The sequence below is a fragment of the Echinops telfairi genome, unplaced genomic scaffold (genome assembly GCF_000313985.2).
Source record: "Echinops telfairi isolate 266 unplaced genomic scaffold, ASM31398v2 ScPeMD7_3;HRSCAF=10, whole genome shotgun sequence".
NCBI classification, from domain to species: Eukaryota; Metazoa; Chordata; class Mammalia; order Afrosoricida; family Tenrecidae; genus Echinops; species Echinops telfairi.
The window spans coordinates 21,859,980-21,882,507 of NW_022103899.1; the positions used below are offsets into that span (position 1 = coordinate 21,859,980).

A 22,528-nucleotide genomic window follows, 5' to 3' on the forward strand; every position below is an offset into this window, starting at 1 on the left:
GTGTTAGACAGGATTCTCTAGAGAGATAAAACCAAATTGCTGATAATTTAATATATTTATTTATAAAGATAATTAGATATATAACAAGAAATAAATTGTTAAATCATATAGATAAATATATAATACAAGAAATGAACAATTAAATTATAGAGCAATACAAATGGCTCAGTGCAACTCACACCCGTGAGAGAGAGTTGTGAGACACTAGCAGCCCTTCAAGTCTAGTCTGCCTCCAGGTCTTCCTCTACTTATAGAGAGAGCTAGGCTATCTCAGCACAGCAGTCAATCACAAGGCAGGTCACCAACTGTCAGCCAGGTCACCAACCGCCCGTCCCCAGCTCCAGAGATGTCTTAAAGGGACCTCAACTTATACCGACACAGTTCACAGGGTAGGCATCCCACAGGTAGTGTAGCCTGTAGATTGAGGCACAGAACAAGCAAGGCAGCCGCACACTGGTCTGATGATCAAAGTGCGAGAGACAAGAAAGGCGAGGCTCACCGAGCCATTTAACTCTCTGCCCTTCAGTTAATCCCACTTGTGTTTATCGGCCAGGCTGGCACAAAAAAAACTATCTCAAAGACCAATACAAGTACTAAGATAAATGAAAATCAGATAAAGGGGGAAAACTCTGATGAACGTTTTTGTCAGTAGCTGCTGTCTGGGGCAGATGACTACTATGAATTTCTTTCTATGTTTGTCTCTAAAGGAGAGAACTGAGGAAGAGGGCTGGGAAGAAACTGGAATCTCTGGACTTAGCCAGGTGAGTCAGTGATGCTAGACAGAACAACAGGGATCCCCAGGGAACATCGCTTCAGCTTCAGCCTGGAACTCATTTAGAAGAAAGGGGTGTGAACTCTCATCTATAAAATCTTTTATCAGAAAGTAAAGGAAGAATAATGCTCAAAGGATAGGGCCATGTGGCTACGGGACTGAGCAAACACAACACAGACTTGCCATGAACAGTATCAGGAGACACATCGGGTCTACTACTAGGACAGTCTTTTCAAAAAGGCAAAAGACTGTAGACCTCAACCCAGTATCAGGAAAGGGGAAAAGGGTATTTAGGCTGCTGCGTGGAAGCACAGGACAACAATGCCAAGAATAGGCCTGACAGCAGCTTTCCCCAAGTTTTCTGACCTTAAGGCACAGAGAAATCAGGAACGGATTCAGGGTGCCTGCTGGGTGAAAGAACGGTATGGGGTCAGTGTCTGACCTCCTCTGGCTTCATAAGGGGGAAGCAGAATCGGGTTCAACATCGCCCAAGGAGGCAGAGGTCAGACATGCCTCCACACGTCAACCCGCTTTCCCACTTGTGCCACCAACTATCCCGCCAAGGCACTCTCTCCTCCGTTGGGCTTGAAAATTCATCTCAGTGGCCACACAGCCCTCACAGGCAATACTCGCCATGGGAGGAGCTGATTAGAGGAATCCCAGGTTACAATTCACGATCAGCAATGCAGGATACGGCTTTCCTGTCAGGAGCACCTCTCCACACCGCGGGCACAGGCACGCACCGCTCTGGTACTTGGCATCTCAGCCACATCACAGGGGGATTGTGATATTTATGTTTTAAAGATTTATACATTGTGAAGAAAAGTGGGTATTTTGAAACACTTCATTGTGCTCATGAGAAACCTACAGTAGACCAAAAGGCATCTGTTCAAATAGAATGAGGGAACGCACCAAGGTTTCAAAGCAGGAAAGGTATGTGTTAGGATTACGTACTTTCACCATACTTCCTCACTCTGCACACTGAGCAAATAACCCAAGAAGCTGGACTGCATAAAGCAGATCGGCGGAGGAATCGTTAACAACCTGAGACACACAGATGGAACAAGCTTTCTGTCTGAGAGTGAAGTGGACTTGAAGCACTGACATGAAACCAAAGGCCACTCAACAAGAGGGATGATATTTCAACACAAGAAAACAAGAATCCTCACAACTAGACCAGTAAGCATCCTCATGACAGACAAAAAACCTGCTATCTAGAATTTCATTTTATGTGATTCACAATCAACACTCATGGAAACGGAGGTCAGGATACCAAACAACATATTACACTAGACATACATGTAAGGGGGTACCCCCTCAAACAGGAATTCCACCCAAAGCTATGTATTTAGATTTTTTAACATAACAACCAAGAGCTGTAAGAGCCCGCAATAAAATGATGGGCTTTGCTTATTGAAAAAAACAAAAAAACAAAAACGAAAGGAAGAGAAATCCTTGATTTACCAACATCAGAAAGCTATTACGCGTGGGAACTTGTATATACAGCACATGAATGTGTGTAAGAGATTAAGCGTGATGCTCTAGCAGTTGTGGGACTCCTGTAAGGAAAACAGTGCTTCCTTTTATTTCCGTTTGTCGTCCGAAGGGTGATTCTCTCTGGTCTCCACAGCCTTGCTCAGGGGCCTATGCTTTCCGATTAGCAGACAGATAGATGAATCTGGGGCAGGACAAACCCTTGCTGTGTGTCTCTTACTGACGGTAACTCTAAAAGGAAAGTGATTTCAAGGTATTGCAACAGTCACTATGTTTTGGGTCATTAACTAACTGCTTTTCCCAGGTTTTTCTAAGGTCAAAGTAAATAAACAAATAAAAACAAAAACAACCTTATCGCCTTCAAACTACTCTCTATTACACTTAACACATTAGTCAAATCTACAATTCTATTCTTGGAAACATTTTTCAAACTCATCTGTTTGGATGGCTGACAGCACCTCCCTTGCTTTTTCTTCACCTCCTCTGCATCATCAAATTGCTGTGCTTTCATGTTCCTCTTCATTTATGAAAACACAAGGAAGTCTCACAAAGTGAGGTCAGGAGATAAGGTTCACAGGGCAAGAGAGGCATGCTGCTTTTTGCCAAAAACTGGTGCAAAGAGAGGACTGCGTGAGCAGGTGCATTGCCATGGTATCAAAAGCAGTCCCTGTCTGCCACAAATCAGGCCTTCTTTGTCACACACTGTTATGCGATCTTTTCAGAACCTCTAAACAGAAAGCCTGATTAACAGTCTGAGCTGGTGGGATGAACGCCAAACGCCCCTCACATCACAAAATCAAATGAATATCATCTTGATCTTTGATTTCATTTCATGAGCTTTGGGGGGAGCAATGTGATGATGGCATCGTCTACTGGCCTGATGACCTTTCTAATTCCCAAAACTTCTGTCAAAATTCGCTGAACTGAGCTCCAAGATAGTACAGATAACTTCCCCATCTCTTCAATGGTCTGTTGTCAGTCTTCAAGTACAAGTGCACGAATTTTGCCAACATTTTTGTCCATTCTGGAAGTTGACAGGTGTCCAGAATAAGGTTTGTCATCGACTGACATCTCACCTTTTCTGAAAAGAGAAAAACACTCATACACTGAGTTTTCCCGTAGCACTCTCCTTGTAAGCTGTGTTCAACATCACAACAGTTTCTGTGGCACTTTTCTGGAGCAGGAAACAAAATTTCACAGCCACACACTGTTCTCTTAAATCAGCCATCACAAAAAACGAGGCTTGAGTGAAACTGGTTTTACGAAACCCTCACTGTGACCAGAGAGAACCTTCCCAGGCAACACCATTGGGAGCACTAGCTCGGAGGGAGTTGCTAGATGCTCACCTAGCGGGGAAAATGCGTACTATGAAAACTCCACTCCCCACCAGAAGAATTCACTTCAGAGGACAGCACCGAAGCTACACCTCAGGGAGAGGGCATGTCTGATCGGAGCACACAGGACCAAATGAAGGGGGAGGGGGAGAGTGGAGCACATCCTGGCCACCAAAACCTGAGGACGAGATTCCCACTCAGAGAAGCCAATGCACAGAGAGGACCATAAGGCCTGGCCCACTAGCAACACACGACATGACGTCCCTCACTGGCCCATAGCTCTACGGGGGACAACACTGGAGACACAGTGCGGAATTGTGCCTGATCTGACCCCACCACACCAAGGCAAAACACTAAGGACGTGCAACAGAAAAGCAAGGGGAGCAGAGCAGAGCAGAGCAATCAAGTCCCTAGGGAATACCAAAAATAGCCTTTGAGGCCAGGGTGTGGCACCCCATCAGCCTTGACTGGAAAGCACTCCTAAAGGTCAACAAACAGACTTTGAACTATTGATAGGCTTTACTTTTGTTGTTATTGTTGTTGTTTTGTTTTCTTTTGTTGCAAGGTTTTCCTGTCTTGTTTTTGTGCATATTATTATCTCTGCAGGTCTATCTAGATAAGATTGGCGGGATAAACAATCTGGAGGAGAAATCAACAGAACCAATGGTTGGGGGTGGGTGGGTGGAGGGGGAGGCATGGGAGAGGGGGAGGTGGGGAAAAGGAAATGGGTGTTAACAAACCCAAGGACCAGGGAACTACAAGAGATCTAAAATCGATGGTGAGGAGCATGTAGGAGGCCTGGTAGGGTTTGATCAAAGGCAATGTAACCAAGAGGAATTACTAAAACCCAAAGGAAGGCTGAACATGATAGTGGGACAAGAGGAAAGTAAAAGGAAATAGAGGAAAGATGTAGGAGGCAAAGGGCATTTATAGAGGTTTAATACAAGCATGTATATATGTAAAAATATATGATGATGGGGAAATAGATCTATGTGCATATATTTATAGTTTTAGTATTAAGGAAGCAGATGGACATTGGGCCTCCACTCAAGTCCTCCCCAATGCAATAACACTTTGTTCTATAACCTGGCATTCTGTGATGCTCACCTTCCCAACATGATCGCTGAAGATAAGCAAATCTGGTGAAGAAAGTAGATGGTGACTGGCTATCAAAAGATATAGTATCTGGGGTCTTAAAGGCTTGAAGATAAACAAGCAGCCAGCTAGCTGAGAAGCAACAAGCCCATATGGAAGAAGCCAGCCTGTGTGATCACAAGGTGTCAAAAGGATCAGGTATCAGGCATCATAAGAACAAAAAATCTTATCATTGTGAATGAGGGGGAGTGAGGAGTGGAGACCCAAAGCCCATCTGTAGGCAACTGGACATCCCCTTACAGAAGGGTCTCTTGGAGGAGAAGAGCCAGTCAGGGTGCAGTATAGCACGGAGGAAACATACAACTTTCCTCTAGTTCTTTAATGTTTCCTCCCCCCGCCACTATCATGATCCCAAATCTACCTTACAAATCCAGCTAGACCAGAGCATGTACATGGGTACAGATAAGAGCAGAAACACAGGGAATCCAGGACAGATAAATCCCTGAGGACCAATATTGAGAGCAGCGTTACCAGGAGGGGAAGGGGAAGATTGGGGGTGACAGGGGGAACTGATCACAATGATCTACCTATCACCCCCTCCCAGGGGGACGGACAACAGAAAAGTGGTTGAAGGGAGACGTCAGACAGTGTAAGACATGACAAAATAAAGTAATTTATAAATTATCAAGGGTTCATGAGGGAGGGAGGGTAAGGGAAGGAGGCAAAAAAATGAGCTGATACCAAGGGCTCAAGTAGAAAGCAAATGTTTTGAGAATAATGACGGCAACAAATGTACAAATGTGATTGATACAGTGGATGTATGTATGGATTGTGATAAGAGTTGTAAGAGCCCCAATAAAATGATATTTTTAAAAAAGAAAGAAAACGCTCCACTAAGTGGAGCTATTTTTGCTTGTGGGGATATCCCCTTACACATATGCTGCAAATGACCTCTTTAAAGTGGTCAAGCAAAGAAGTCACTTGGAAGATGATGGCACCTAACCCAAGCCATTGTATTTTCTTAATAGTGCCCCATGTGCATGTAGAAGCTGGATGATGAATAAGAAAGACTAAAGAAGTATGCATGTTATTACATTATTGTGTTAAAGAGCACAGAATATACTATGGGCAGCCGGGGAAACAAACATAGCTCCGTGGAAGCAGTACAGGCAGAATGGTCCTTAGAAGTAAAAATGGAGTTTGTCTCACTTATTTTGGACATGTTAGTAGAAAGGTCCAGTCTCTGGGGAAGGACCTAGCAGAAGGTCAGCAATAAAGATGACTCTCTTTCTTGACACAGTGTCTGCAGCGGTGTGCGCAAACTTAAGAGTGACTGTCGCACAGAGCAAGGCTGCACAGTATTTCCTTCTGTTGCTCACGGGGTCACGAGGAGTAGCATCCTACTGGATGACACATAACAACAACAACAATCTATTATTTTTGGATTTTCAGAAAATGTCCTGTGAATAGGATTTTAAGAGACTGCATGAGACATGATCAGACCTAGCAAACAAATCCAAACATAAGTTAGGTTGGGAAAGGTTTCGATGTTTTCATTCACATTTCCAAAGCTCCATAGAGTGATGGAAACAAAACAAGAAGGAAACAATTTTTCAAAGCCCTCATCTCTCTATCAGCCCAGGGGAGTTGAGCAGAGATAAGAAATCTTATGAGAAAATTGTCATGTGACAGATTTGTGCCAAGGAAGTGAAAAATGTGCCTGCTAATTTTCTTTTGTATTAAAATAATCCCATCTCCGCCCTAGAGTTTCTGAAAAACAAATGTGAACTTATGTTCAATTACATTTTGAATACAAACTGAAATGACTATATCTGGCATTGGGTCATAAAGAAGCTGGCTCTATTCTACCTCTACTGGGGAATGAGATGGTTTCTCTGGGATTGGGGATAGAGGAAGCAACCTTCAGCTACAATGGAATCAAAATAAATATTCTACACCTGAACAAAGAACACAGCTTCACAAAGAGTACTTAGCTGCGAATGCTGCAAATGCATCAGCGCCCGCTCTGCGTTATTGGAACCCCACGGCAACATGAGAGGGGAAAACAACCAGGACTTTGTGTTACGCACCAGATTATGAGGAGGGGAATTCTTTAACATTAAATGGACCCATCAGAGTACCAGTCTTATTTAGTGCAACGAGAGTTCACTAAGACGCTAACCCATGGATTTGCAAGCTTGTCAGTTTGATTTCCCAGACCCTCCCTTGATGCCCAATTCTTTAAATGGAATCCCTCAGAGGGCAGAAAAGAGAGCTGCAGTGCAAGATTTGTTCAAGCCAAAGTTCTGATGAAGGCTTACCCCAGGCCCTCACTGTGCATGGAAGCTCTAAACTCATTTTCCTACCCGCTCCTCTCCCTATTCACTCTACTTCAGCCAATCTGCCCTCCGTGACGTCCTGAAATATGGTCAGCACTCTACCTGTAGGCCTGTGCCCCAGCTGTTCCATTTTTCTGGAATGTTCCCCAAGTATCCTCAGGGCTCAACCCCTCTCCTTCATGAAGTTGTTTAAACATCACCTTCTCAATGAGACCTACCCTGACCTCCCCATTTAAAAGAACAACTCCTGCAGCATTCCTCTGCTTACTTTGTTTTCCAAAACCCTCTGTCCATCTAACATACGAATTACTTATGCTTCTGTTTTCTTTCCTAGACTGTCAGCTCTAAGGGGTCAATGACTTTTCCAATTACGTTTGCTGATGTCCGCCAAGTTCCACGAATGCACGGATGCGCTCAAAGTTGGTTGACTGAGAGGTGTATTGGAAGCTGCTTTTGATTATGATGATATGATATTAACGGAATAAACCACACCATTTGCTAAAGAGTCAATTTCCACTCATGGTGGGTCACATAGTAGAACGATGATCACAGGCTCTTCATTGGCTGATTTTTCAATAGGTCGTCTGACCTTTCTTTCCATGTGCCTCTGGAAGGAGTAAAACCTCCAATCTTTCGGTTACCAGTCAAGTATATTAACTTCATTATTATCCCTTATAATAGATATTAATTATACATTATATAACATGCTGTATGTAATATAATATATTAACTAGCATTATCTATTCATTAACTGTATATCATTGTCATATTGTTAAAATGCACAATATAAAATTCTCATGAAGAAATGCAGAACTTTTTTTGAGACACCCCGCACCACCACCCCCAACTTGTTCAGACTAGAGAAAGACGTATCAGTGATTTCATGGTAACCTTCATTAGGCTTCCCAACAAGATCAGTTTAAACCCTAACTCTTGTAATAGAAAAACTGTCCCACGCCTTCACACTTACTCGGCCCCCTGCTGAGCTGGCATTCGCTTTTGGTTAGACCTTCCTTGGTCACAGTGACACACAGAGAGATAACGCAGCTGACCAGACAGAGCTCTGATGACCAGGATCAGGCAAAGGCCTTCAGAACAACTTAAGCACGTTCCTACTTGGCAAAGACTTGCAGCCATTTATAAATTAAAATTTCCTTGTCCCAAATTGAATGTTCTTCTTTCTAGGGTATATGTTGGAATGAAAATTCTTTGATAATATTTCAAATGGAAAAATGATTAACTGAATAAAGAAATCCATATTTTATTTGGCTACTGTTAACATTCATAATACATCTCAGGATCCAAGCAAAGTAAGACATCTGAAATCGCTTTATCCAATTTCATGATTAACATACCCGTAGGAACTACGTGCACTTTGAAAAATTGGAGGCTTAAAAAGTTCCCCAAAGTCCCCCAATCCCAACTACATACAAAGCCGCCCCACCCCCCAGAAGAATTCACTTCAGAGGACAGCACTGAAGCTGCAGCTCAGGGAAAGGGACATGTCTGATCAGAGCACACAGGAGCAAAGGAAGGGGGAGAAAGAGAGAGTGGAAAACATTATGGCCCACCAAGCCTTGAGGACGATATCCCTGCTCAGAGCAGCCAAGGCAGAGAAGACCATATGGCCGGCCCCACTACGAGACACGACATCCCTCACTGACCTGAAGCCCTACTGGGGACAGCACTGGAGACACAGGGCAGGAATTGCGCCCAATCAGACCCCACCACACCAAGGCAAAACACTAAGGGCATGGAACAGAACAGCAAGAGGAGCAGAGCAAGGAAGTCCCCAGGGAATATCAAAAATAGACTTTGGGGCCAGGGAATGGCACCCCATCAGACTCCACTGGAAAACACTCCTAAAGGTCAACAAACAGACCTTGAACTATTTACAGGCTTTTCTTTTTTTGTCATTGGTTTTTTGTTGTTGTTGTTTGGAGGTGTTGCTTTGTTTTGCTCTGTCTTGCTTTTGTGCACATTATTATCTCTGCAGGACTATCTAGATAAGATAGACTGGATAAACAATCTGGAGGAGAAAACAATGGGACCAAAGCTTCCCAGGGGACATGGAGGAGGGGGAGGTGGGGGGAAAGGAAATGGTGTTAACAAACCCAGGGACAAGGGAACAACAAGTGATCCAAAATTGGTGGCGAGGATGGTGTAAGAAGCCGGTAGGGCTTGATCAAGGGTAATGTAACCAAGGAGAATTACTGAAGCCTAAATGAAGGCTGAGCATGATAGTGGGACAAGAGGGAAGTAAAAGGAAGTAGAAGAACTAGGAGGCAAAGGGCATTTATAGAGGTCTAAATACAGGCATGTACATATGTAAATATATTTATATATGATGATGGGGAAATAGATCTATGTGCATATATGTAGGTTTAGTATTAAGGTAGCAGATGGACATTGGGCCTCCACTCAAGTACTCCCTCAGTGCAAGAAAACTTTGTTCTATTAAACTGGCATTCTATGAACCTTCCCAACATGATCACTGAAGACAAATGGGTGCATAAGCAAATGTGGTGAAGAAAGTGGATGGTGCCCAGCTATCAAAAAATATAGCTTCTGGGGTCTTAAAGGCTTGAAGGTAAACAAGCAGCCAAATAACTCAGAAGCAACAAAGCCCACATAGAAGAATCACACCAGCCTGTGTGATCACAAGGTGTCGAAAGGATCAGTTATCAGGCATCAAAGAACAAAAAATCCTTTCATTGTGAATGAGGGAGAATGCGGAGTGGTGACCCAAAGCCCATCTGTAGGCATGGACACCCCCTTACAGAAGGGTCTCGGGGAGGAGACGAGCTAGTCAGGGTGCAGTGTAGCAACGATGAAACACACAACTTTCTTCTAGTTCTTTAATGCTTCCTCCCCCCGACTATCATGATCCCAATTCTACCTTACAAATCTGGCTAGACCAGAGGATGTACACTGGTACAGATAAGAACTGTTAATGCAGGGAATACAGGACAGATGATCCCTTCAGGACCAGTGCTGAGAGTTGCGATACCAGGAGAGTAGAGGGAGGGTGGGGTAGAATTGGGGAACCAATTACAAGGATCTACATATAACCTCCTCCCTGGAGATGGACAACAGAAAAGTGGATGAAAGGAGACATCAGACAGTGTAAGACATGACAAAATAATAATAATTTATAAAGTATCAAGGGTTCATGGTGTGGGGAGGAATGAGGAGCTGATACCAAGGGCTCAAGTAGAAAGTAAATGTTTTGAGAATGATGATGGCAACAAATGTACAAATGTGCTTGACACAATGGATGGATGTATGAATTGTGAGAAGAGTTGTACGAGCCCCCAATAAAGTGATTTTTAAAAAAGCATGACTTAGGTTAAGCAAACTTTGTAAAGTGACATATTTGGTCTCTAACACTTTATTCGATGCAGTATATAATTTTATTTCTAAACTGCTGTTTTTGTTTTTAGGCTTCTTGGTTGTGGGCACAATTGAAGTAAATTCTAGAGAAAAAAAGAGTTGTACGAGTCCCCAATAAAATGATTTAAAAAAATTTTTCCCAGAGTCACTTTCAAGTACTACTGACTGTCAGCAGATAATTTTCCCCATCACACATTTATGGTGCAATTATGCTTCTCTAATGAGAATGTGAATCCACCTTCTTTTGGTCTTGATATGACCAGCATCTAGTAGTTTGATAAACACCTTAGCACAAGATCTAAAATTAAGCCCCTCAGGAATATTCTTTCACAATGACCTTACAGTGCCTCTCTTATTCTGTGTGCCAAACCTGTCATTTTAGAAAATACTTCTTGCTGCTAAATAAGTCGTAATGAGAAAATGTAGAGAGGGTGGGGAACAAGGGTCTTGTTTTAGGGCAAAGTGATGACTAAGGAGAATGGGAAGGAACAGTATGCCCCAGCACATATACACACAGAGAACAATTATTGAAGTGATGTGGAAATAAAGTTATTCAAAATCAGATCAACAAATCTCCATGGAGCACCCACTATCTATCAGGTAATAACCTAGGTCACAGGAATTCTGAAGGGAATATGACCCTGTGCTCCCTGAGATTATAGCTCGTGAGGAAGGAGGTCTATGCATAGCACAAGGTCAGGTTATGATCCTGTGCCGTGAAGAAAGACACCCAGCGGAGGTAGAGACTGACTGGTAGGAAAATGCTGTTTGAACAGACATGAATGAACTAAGAGTGTGAATAAAGTATGAGAGATTTGGGGTATAGAGCATTCCAGACATGAACCATAGATAGTTGATTTTTCAGTCATCTTTGCAAGGCGATGGTTCTCAGTTATTTAGCCAATCCCTAGTCTCACTGGTGTCATGGCATAGGAATGTCATTCAATCAAGCATAGTAACGTCATTCAATCAGCGCCACTGGGTGTATCGGACTATCATCCACGATGTCTTGTTATAAGTTACATCTAAAGTAATGCAATCATCTTCCATAATGAAGCCTAATACAACACAGTTAACCAATCAGTTGAGACTATAGCATTATACAGTGGATCCTAAACCGAATCATGTCTGAGTTAGATTAAGACCAAAATACACACACACACACACACACACACACACACACACACAGCTAATCTGTGAGGATTCTCTGAAAACCTGGCTTATACTTTCAACCTCCAGAAATATGAGAAAACAAATTTCTGGTCTTTAAAGCCAACCACTTGTGTTATTTCTGTTTGGGCAGCAGGAGACAAATAAGACCAGTCCCTAATGCAAAGGCCCTGAACTAGGCCCCAGCCCACCACTTCCAGCAGAGTGACGCATCGAGAGCTGAGTAAGCCTGAGAGAAGATGCGGTCAGAAGGGCAGGCAGGGGCCAGCTTGATGCTGTTGCCAAGTCAAGTTCAACCCATGGACATTTATGTAGAAAAGGGTGAAGCGATGCCATGTCCTATATCACATTACAGATAATAATAGTAACATATTCTGTAGAACCTATGTACCAGGTACTATTACAGTGCTTCACATTTATTAGCTCATTTAAGCCTCTAATAGCCCTTTGAACTAGATACTTATTTTCACTCCCTATTTTACAGATGTGGAACAACAACAACAAAAGCTGGAAAACTTGCCTCAGATCAATTCACTAATACATGCAGGGTGAAGCCAGCCTATCTTGCTTCAGAGATCAGACTCCTCAACATTAAATTGCACCAAAGTGAAAAGTTTTCTTCATTCTGATTATGATGGACGGTTTTGATCTAGATTTTTTAAAATAGTTCTGGATGCTGTGTGCAGAGAACACTGGGCACAGCGCTTCATGGCCAGGATGAACATCAAGCTATAGAGTCATAACCTGAACATGACTCTCCCCCCATCTACTTCCTTCCTTCCTGTGCAGACAAAGCTACAGCAGATATAAAAATACACCCTTAGTGGAAAAGGTCAGGAGCCAATCAGACTCTTCAGTGCATTGACCCTGTGAGGTGATTCATTCACCTCCAAAAACTTCTCCAAGGCAAGCCACCATCCTATAATTCCACTAATTAAGTCCACCATGCCCCTCTTTTATCCAAACAACTTCCAAAACCTAACATCCCCATACTGACCTTACTCAACAAAATACAAAGCTCTGATACACTGCCAGTTGGTAATTCAGTATGACCCTGAGAGAAATGTATTTACTGTGTATGTATCCACATAAGCCCTTAGGTGCACAGCACACACTGCAGGTGCAGCGCAATAATACACCACTTGGTAGTGAAGCTTTCTGAGGGCCGGGGTGATGGTGAAACCCCAGAACATCAATGGTCAGCAGACTTTGCACTCCATTTGGCCTATTTACTGGATTTACACAAGTCCTAAGACTGCATGGCCTCTAGTTCCTCAATTTACAAAATAACAGTTTCTAGTTCAGAATATTGTGAGAACAACAGGAGTATAGCATGTGAACCTGCAGAAGTCAGCACTATATATATAAAATCTTCATAGCCATAAACACAATTTTCAACATCATTGCCTTAGTTTTTAATTTCAAAACTTATTTTATTCTATTTTCTCATAAACATATATATATATAAATTCAAGCAAAAATGAGCTTCATTTAACTGTTTGAGATTTCATAACGTATGCCAAATGGCCAGGCAGCAAATGAGAAGTCCTTACTGTATGGTGGTAACAAGCTAGGTCACTAGAAACAGCACTGAGTTTCACACATACTATCCCAGTATTGCCACATTCTTGGTTGAAGGTCACACAGATCTGAAACTTCCATGAAAGAGTTTTAAGCTGGTCTTGATAAAGAACCAGGTGGACACATCCCCATCTTGCTACACAACGAAACTAGGACTTGGGATACAGCGCTCAACTTGGGAATCTCTTGGCACTGCATGTGTACAGAGCAGCCAGGGCTGACAATGGGGTTTTGACTACATGCCGGCTTTTTTTTTTTTCTCTAATCACTATTTAAATGACAATAATGATATCATGCAAACACTGAGATCTCACTCAAAGACAATCCCCGGAACCCAAGAGGAAAGCGAATTTTGGGAATGATGAGGGCAACAAATGTATAGGCGTGCTTTACACAATTGATCTATGTATTGTGATGAATTCTATGAGCCCCAATAAAATGATTAAAAATAAATAAAAGCAAACTCTAGATCCTTCAAGATCAAAAATGCTACCTTTTTGTAACCATACTCATAAACATGCTAAGATGTATCAAATACAATGTTCAGCACAGAAACACCCTTTGGTTAAACCAAAACCCAATCCATTGCCCTCAGGTCCGCTCTGATTCAGAGCAACGCTGTGCGGCAAGAGTACTGCTGTCCCATTGGCCTTCCAGCCCCGAACTCTTTAAAGAAACAGACAGCCTCATCCTTCCCCTGTGCAACAACTGGAAGATTTGATCTGCAGACCTTTCCATTATCAGCCAATGCCTAACCTACTGTGCTTTCAGATCGCTTATCCTCAGGTTAGGAGTCAATTTTCCCTTTGATTTCCATGAGTTCATTTACTCTGTGTTGAATGGAATCAAAGATTTGGAGAAAACACAAGCTGTCTGAAAATATTACAAGTATGTGGGCTATTCTTTGATTCTGATTCCCAAAGTTACATTTGCATAAGTGGCTGCTTCCTGTGTGCCTCTCTGGAAGATGAATGATCTTCCTAAATAGTAGATTGCTCACTTGAATCTGTATTAAACCACCAGCCGACTACCGAATAAAATGAACATTCCGCAGTGCTTCTCAATGTAGGTGCTGTGCTCTACCCAGTGCAATGCAGGAATATTATTATCCCTGGCTCTTGGGCTGTAAATGCCAGTTTCACCCCATGTGGTGATTAAAAACCATCTCAAGCACATCCTCTGAAGATCCACTGATTGGCATTTCGTGGTAGCTAAAATGTAAAATTCTCTCTGGAAAACAAAATCATGTTTAAGGGGTTAAGAGAGAACCAATAGCCCTGGTGGCACAATGGTGAAGCGCTCAGCAGATAACTCCCCAGTGGCTCCCCAGGAGGATGGGGGGGAGGGGTCTGCTCTGTCAGACCACAGCAGAAGGAACCCTATGGGGCTGCTCTCCTCTGTGCCCGAAGGGTCTATGAGTCGGAATCGACAGCACACACCAACAAGGCAGAACGAACATTGGCCCCTGCATTCATCTCGATTTTAGAAAACTGATTAAAGCAGATTTTTAGCTTGTAATTTTTGGAGGTTTATAGAAAAGGAGAGAATTTTGCCACAGTTATCACCAACCCGCCCCCCCCAAATCCTTTTAAAACATTTTTATTCTTAATATTCGATTTTAAGATTTTGTTGACTCGCCAGTGTCTAGATGTGAATGTCTAATGAGACCTGTTGCTTTCGTGATCTCGGGCTGCTCGAACAGAGATGCCACAGAGAGCGCTTGTAACCCACAGAGACAAGTTCTCACACAGTGTGGGAAGCGAGAAGTCAGGACTGTCTGTCAGCCCTTCAGGAAGGTCCTTGTATCTTCTGAGCATCTGCTCCTGAGCCACCACCAGGTCTGTGGGTTGGCATCTCCCCTCCTATCCCTGCCCCCTTGTTTACCTTCTTGTCTATCTCAAAAGAGACGGACTCAAGAGGTATCAACATGCAGACAAAGACAACCTCCTCCCAAATTACAAGATGACTACAGGCAGGAAGGTCAGGGTATACAGCACATGATTTTGGAGGACGCAGTTCAATCCATAGCACCTGCCCGCATAAACTTCCAATTAAAAATAGATCTTTCAACATCTCCTTCCCTACGAGCTTTGCAATGCTTTTTTTTTTTTTTTAAACCAACATGATTCTTCCACGGGCAGGCGATCTGTCATGCAACCCATGGAGACACTCTCGAGGACCCTTTTCAGAAGCATCCTTGTAGGCTGGCACATGCATTTCACAGCACAGGAAGGTAGCCCACGCAAAACACCTGGGACTCCTTGGGAATGAGCAGTGTGGCAACTGAACCTTTACCTGGATAGGTTTACATGCTTCATTCCCAGCACTGGTCCCCTAAGCCAAGTTAAGTGACTGAACGTGATGGACAGGCACCACACTGTTAGTAACTGCTCCTAACGAAGCTACAAGGGAGCCACATGGAAGACGTGTTCAAAGAGAAAGGCAGCTGGATGAACAGATGCACAAGGAAACCAGGTGAGAGTAAAACTCGGGTCACAGAGCTTTTCAGGACCTTACCTCCTGTCATCCCAAAGAGTGCCTGCGTGCCTTTCCCAGAGCAGAATCCATCCTTTCACATCAGACTGGGGGGCAGCCGACGAAAGCTGATTCATTCTCCTTAAAACCAGGGATCTGGCCTATACCCACTTTGAAGTTCCATTCATAGAAGTCGCCAGAACTGAAGTCAGGGCAGGCCTAGAGTCCTAGTGGGCTCTGACTGCTCGGCAGCCCCCTTCCCTGGGGTGCCTGCTTGCTTCTCCTCCTCTTCCCCCAAAGGCTGCAGAAAGGAAATACCAAGTGGGACTCAGGCAAGCCCTTGCCGGGAAACGAAGAACAGCACCTAGAGTCGCCCCTGCCTTTCAACAGGACTTCTCACTCCTCAGGCATCCTAAGTGAAAAAACACAATGTCTTATGTCCCCTCGGCTGAGGCAGTTTGGCCACACCCCTGGAAAGGGTACAGGATGCAATCGCCCCATCCTCCCTCAGCTTCCTTCCTTTGCTTTTCCATGGGAGAATTCCAAAGAACAAGATCTGTGTGCACACACACACAGCAGGCTGACAGCAGACAAGCTGACGGGTATCCGAGGAGAGAGGGGCTTGCTAGTCAGTTCCTCATAACCGCTTGGCCACTGTCTCGGGAGCACAATTTAGTATTACCAAACATAATCAGATGTAACGTTCATTTAGGTTATTGAAATAGGCTTACAGCGTGCTAACCAATGCAGTGTGGAGTTTGTGGGCTTATGTCTTTCCCCCCAAACACAACATAGCTGTAATGAAAATCCAAATGCTTGGTTTTCCACCCAGGATCTCTTTCAAGCCATCACGGGTAATGGCAAGACGGATACCATCATCAATCTAGCCAGGGCTCTTGTTTTGTGCTGGGAAGAGACTGGGGCAGGGCAATCCCCAGTTCTATAAAACAGACAAGGGCCTTCTGGAACTGTTTGGCACACCTGTGACACACCTTGCAATTATTAAGTGCTAGTTGATTGGGTGGAGGCAGCCCAAGGGCACAAGCCCATCTCTTTCCATCTCTTTGCAGGAAGCAGAAAGAAGCGTCCCATCTGTGGGCACTGACTGCAGCCCCATGCTACATTGAGGGGCCACGCACTCCAGTCCCTGAACACAACCTGTTCCTCCAAACTGAAACTATTGGTCTTGAAAATACAGTAACACTTGCCAGATGTGCCACATTAGCTACACTCAAAATTCTGACTTAGCAGGATATCACTTATGCCCAAATGTGGCAAACAGGCTGTCTCTTGCATACAAGAAACCTGTATCATGTTAAAAAAAAAAAAAGAAAGAAACCTGTATCATGCTGGCAAAAGTGACTGTCATAACAGAACTGGATTTCTAAGCTGATCGAGAAAGAAAATATAGAATGGAGCATGGTCATAAGAAGAATGTTGGAGCTTAGACTTAAGGACACCTCGTGCCTACATATTTGGGGGATATTTTCAAAATGCTGGCATTTCAGCCAGTCCCTCTTCAATCGGGCTAAAAAAAACAAACCCTGCTTGGGTAGGAATAGCCATCAAAGAGCCCTGACGGTGCAGGGGGTCAGGTATTCGGCTGTTAACTCCCGGGTTTGCAGCCAAACCCACCGGAAAATGAGTCGCTTTGCTCTCGTGAAGACCGAGCCTCAGAAATCCTGGACAGGGTCGCTATGAGTTGGAATCACCTCGATGGCAGTGAGTTTACTGTTGTTATCCTGTGGGCACAGGTAGATCACAGCGCCGGCTGTCAAAGTACACATAATGCTATTCCTTTCTCCAAATCCGTCCCTTTCGTGTGGTCAGACCAGGAAACTCCATAGCAACCAAGTGTGGGAAAGCCTCAGCAATGGTGAACTCGCACGTCCCATTTGCATCTTCACGTGTCATGCACAGATCACACAACACACTGCACTGGGGCAAGGTCCTGCACAAGACCTCTCTCCAGTGTTGAAAAGCAAGGCGGTTAGTTTGAGGACTAAGGTGCACCCAGCACAAGCCATGGTATTTTCCACCACCTCGTATGCAGGTGAAAGCTGGTCACTGGATAAGGAAGACCGAAGAAGGAGCGATGTCTGCGAATCACTGTGCAGGTGAAGAGTATTGAAAGTACCATAGACTGCCAAAAGAACGAGTACATCTGTCTTGACAGAAGTACAGCCAAAGTGCTTCTTGGAGGAAAGGATGACCAAACTTCATCTCACCGGCTTTAGACATGTTGTCAGAAGAGACCAGTCCCTGGAGAAGATCATCATGCCTGGTAAGGTGGCGGGGCAGCGAAAAAGAGCAAGACCTTCGACAAAACGGAGCGACACTGTGGCTGCACCGATGGGCTCAAACGCAAGAACAACTGTGAGGGACAGGCGGTGTTTCGTTCCGCTGTACACAGAGTCACTGTGAGTGGAACGGACTCGGTGGCATTTATCAGCCACAACACGGGCTAGAACTGGGGAACCGTGCGAGCAGGTGGACATGGCCCATGTCCTTGAAAAGCTTACAGTTCGAGAGGGAGACAAGCATGGCACAGCAAATATAAAATGCGTCGTGTAATGATCAGTGTGACACACGCTGCAAAGAGGAAGAGAAGGTCCAGAGCATCCGAGGAAATTCACTCACCAGAGCGGGGTTCGAACCCAGGTCTGAAGGGTGACTAGGGGAAGGAGCCGAAAAGAGCAAGCGCTCATTCCAGACAGAAGCGCTGTGCAAAGGCCCCGGGGCAGGAAGCAGTGTGACACTTTCCAGGAGTGGCGGAGGACCAGTGTGGTCAATGCATGGAGGGGGAGGACATGTGGCCCGTGAAGGAGATCAGACACGTGAACGATAAAGCATCAGCACATAGAAAGAGAAGCTTGTGAATAAGGGAATGGAAGTTGTCCCATTTCCCAGCTCTTTAAGATCTGCTCTCTCTGAAAGCCCAATTGATGACCACAGCTCTCCACATTCAAGGTATTGATCTAGCAAGGACGCTCTTGGGTGAAACTATGATTTTCAGATGCTGAATGGATTAATCAGGGGAAATTAAAGACATCACTTAACTAAAGAAGCGTATTCCCAAGGCCCCAAGGATATTTATTAAGGACGAGCTGAGAGGAAATTCTTAGCTTGCAACACAAACAGACGATGAAAATCCTGTGTCTCCAGCCATCCAGATGGTGCCCGAAGAGACGAGAGGCAGAAGCAAGACTAGCACAGCAGGAAGGAGTAGCCTTTTGCCTGAAAAGCTTCTTATTTGTGCATGTGTGTTTCTGCGTTTGCATGCCTCCAACTCTGATGGCATCTGGCATGTCTTCCTCTCCATTACTATCTTCTTTCCTGCTGTCTCCCCTGAAATGATGCTCAGAAAACAATTCGCGAATGTCCACCGCATCCTCACTCTGCAGATCCTCAAAATCTTCCAATAGAAATGCACACCAGTTTGTGGCTTCATCAGAAAACTTAAAAAAAAAAATCTATTCAAAAGAGATAGTTGCTAAAAGAACAAAGGCAGGATCCCACAGACAAACCAACTATTGTAATGATACTTAGAAAATAAAGTAATGACGAATTGTACCATTTTATTGATTTTAAGTCTTTATGCTTCGTGTATTTCATGCATGTATATGAGACCTGTAGATTTGGGGGTGGGTTGGTTGGTTGGTTTGAAAATAACAGGTAGCAAACTCAGGGGAAAAATGATAGTAGCTGTCCTCTGGTATCTATTAAACACTTACTCTACACTAGGCTGTACATATTCCCTGTGCAATCCCTATGTAATCCTCAGCCTAATTGAAATAGCCATTACCATCCTCACTGCACAAATTTAGAAACTGGGAACTAGAAGACTTGAATAACTTGCTCACCCAGATCACATCGGGAGAAAGTCGATGAACGTTAACTCCAGAGTCTGGGTGACACCGCAGCTGAGGCACACCATCCCCACTATGATGCAACTTCCTCCAACAAGACGCACTGCCGGCCACCAAGTGCCAAGAGCAGTTCAAGGTATCTCTGAATTATTATCTGACAGAAGTCTGAATTTCTCTGAACCATGTTATTATCTTTAAGATCAGAAAAACAGTCCAGAGAGGTCCAGTAACTCAAATGAGGGCTCCCAACAACAAAGGCCAAAGGTGCAGAGGACGATTTCTCCAGAGCCTGCGTCAGTGCTTGACTGCATGGTTAATGTGGTCTCCAGCTGTGCTATTTCCACCTGAAGTAGGACGACACCCTTGCACATCTGAGGGAGTTCAAGAGTTCATTTTTAGATATGCAGCACTCTGCAATTAAAATGAAACAAGTGGAGCTGGACATGAATTCGTTTGTTATGAATGCGCTTTGTTTCTAAAATCAGAGCAATGCCTTTTTTCAATAATGCATTGTATATGGTTAAGATAGGAATTAATCTGACAATATATCCTGAGCATGCTCTGCAGAAAGTACATATTTACATAATCAAATATATTAGTGAAAATTTTCAGAAACATGATTTATAATGTTAGTTATAATGTATTACACAATAGTATATGATGTAAAACCAAATATATCACACTGCTTCACCACCCCTGAAACGTTAGTCCCCAAATTTTCTTGCATATTACAATTCAGACTCCATAGATAAGGCCACAGAAATCCTTATTCTGTAAGTATGGCATGGTCTTAGTCTAATTTTTTAAAACAATAATCTCCAACTGGGTCTCATACAAGTGGTTCTTGGCCTTCCTTTGAGAGACACTGATATAGAGACTCAAAAATCAATAGATCACACATTCAAGTACATATATGTATAAATGTCACAATTAATTCCACAAATTCCTTTGTATTTTGGTGAAATAAAAAACATATTGGCCTCAAATTCATTCTGACTTATAGTGACCCTATGGGGAGAGCAAAACTGCCCCAGTATATTTTCAAGCTCTAAAGCTTTACAGGAGTAAAAGCTTCACCTTTCTCCTATGGAGTGGCTGGTAATTTCTAAACACTGACCTTGGTAAACAGCCCAACACGTAACTCACTGTGCCACAGGATAGTGTTCCCTACTATAAATGATCAATTCCCACGTACATGGTGCTTAATCCACTTTTTAAAAAAAGGTGCTGTAGAAAGAAAAGCAAGTACTACAGGAAAAATGAATACAGGAAGGAGAATTACCATGAGAAAAGCATTTCCACCTATATTTAAGTCTAGTACGTGTCCAAGTCAAAATATGGGGCGCAGACCATGGTGAGTCCAGGAAATGGCTGTTACTAATCTAATAAAATAAGAACAGACATTTAGCATGTCGTGAAAATTTTTATAGAAATACGTTAGTAACATATCTGTTGAGTCATGAAAATCTGGGCTTATATTTTGTGGATCTTTTTTCTTCTATTCCATTTTTCATCGCTTATTTTCATTCTAGTTTACAAAAGCTCAGGTGCCAGGATATATTTAAACCCCCACAGTAAAGTGAGAAGCAGCAGTTAGAACTCAGTCATTCCTGGTCGGTCTAGGGGGTCCCCAGGGCCAGGATTTTGAACAAAAGTGGCTGCTTATGACATGATCTCAAAAGGGTAGGGGTCCAGAATGGATTTACTAGTGAATGTCTGAATAAACATCTTTAATCTCTCACTCATTCTAAACAAATCACCAATAAACCAAGCTGTCTTATGTGATTTGACCAAGTTTTTAGTTCGTACCACCTCTTAGAATATCACTTTTGAAAACTCCCTAATAGTTGACCTATAACGGTCTAAAGCCGCACAGCTGCGCTTATTCTAAATGCGTTTCTTTCAACTTTCAAATTGTTCCTCAGGTTGCCCGATTGATGGACTTTATCTGTCCACATCTTTGCCGACCAGAGAGGATCTGTACAGGCTGTTCTCAAAAAGGAGATGTTTTCACTGTTTGGGTCATTTTAGTGTCTGGGGTCAAATCGTTCTCTAGTCATTTTCTTGAGGTTTAGTAATCACAATGTTACTAGTATCATACAGCATCAAAAGTTATCCCAGTTTTCAATCCATGGTACACAAGTCTCATGTCGATTTCCTGCCATCTAGTAATTTTTTAATAACTCCCTCCCGTATTGAAGACATGCACTGTAATTATCATTAAAGTTAAGCACTAGCTAATGTGCTACATCCTCACTGGGTGAGTAGCAAGGTGGGTGTTGAAAGCTCGTGAGCAGCCATCTGCGGTGCCACGACGGGTCTCTCTCCAACCAGAGGACAGAACAGGAATGAAAGCCAAGGCTCCTGGAACCATGGGATGCAATGGACCCACAGACCCCACAGACCCCAGTCTCCACAACCCGAGGCCAGGAGAACTGCTGGGCTACCACTAGCAACCACCCTGGAAAGGCGCACCTCAGAAGGTCCCGGAGAGAGTGGGAGAGAAAAGTGGCACAGAGCTCCAAACTATGAGACCAGACTTCCTGGTCGGATAGGGGTTGGCGGAACCTCCATCACTCTCGTGCGGGGTCATCCTTCAGGTCTAGATCTGAATTCACTCCACGTTAGACTAATCAACCATTTAAAATCAAGAGGGAAGAATACATGACTGGGGCCTCCTGAAAATAAGAAACATGTGCATCAAAAGATTTCATCAAAAGAGTGAAAAGAGAACCCACAGACAGGGGAAAATAGTTTGGCAACGACTTTTTGGACAAGGGACTACTCTCTAAAATCTATGGAAAAGTTCAACACGAAAAAGCCAAATAACCCAATTTAAAAATGGGCAGAGGACAGGGACTGAGAGGTTACCAAAGGAGACAGCCAGGCAGCCAACAAACACAGAGCACTGTTCGAGATTACTAGCCATCAAAGATACAGAATCAAAACGATGATTAGATACCACCTTACCCCAGAATTGATAGCCAAGTTCAGAAAAGCAGAAAA

The 22,528-nt window shown here is 43.6% G+C and overlaps 1 protein-coding gene across 3 annotated transcripts in view; it reads right to left on the reverse strand.

Moving 5' to 3' along the window:
- Positions 1-22,528, reverse strand: part of HECW2 (HECT, C2 and WW domain containing E3 ubiquitin protein ligase 2) — a 457,170-nt gene that overhangs the window by 188,079 nt on the left and 246,563 nt on the right. The window contains exon 1 of one of the 3 annotated variants that reach the window (XM_045294743.1): positions 15,696-15,909. The exons of the other annotated variants lie outside the window; for them this stretch is intronic. Coding sequence (XP_045150678.1) covers positions 15,696-15,705 — 10 coding nt within the window. The 5' untranslated portion in view covers positions 15,706-15,909. Of the gene's footprint in view, positions 1-15,695; positions 15,910-22,528 lie in introns of those variants that run through there. 3 annotated transcript variants of the gene reach the window in all.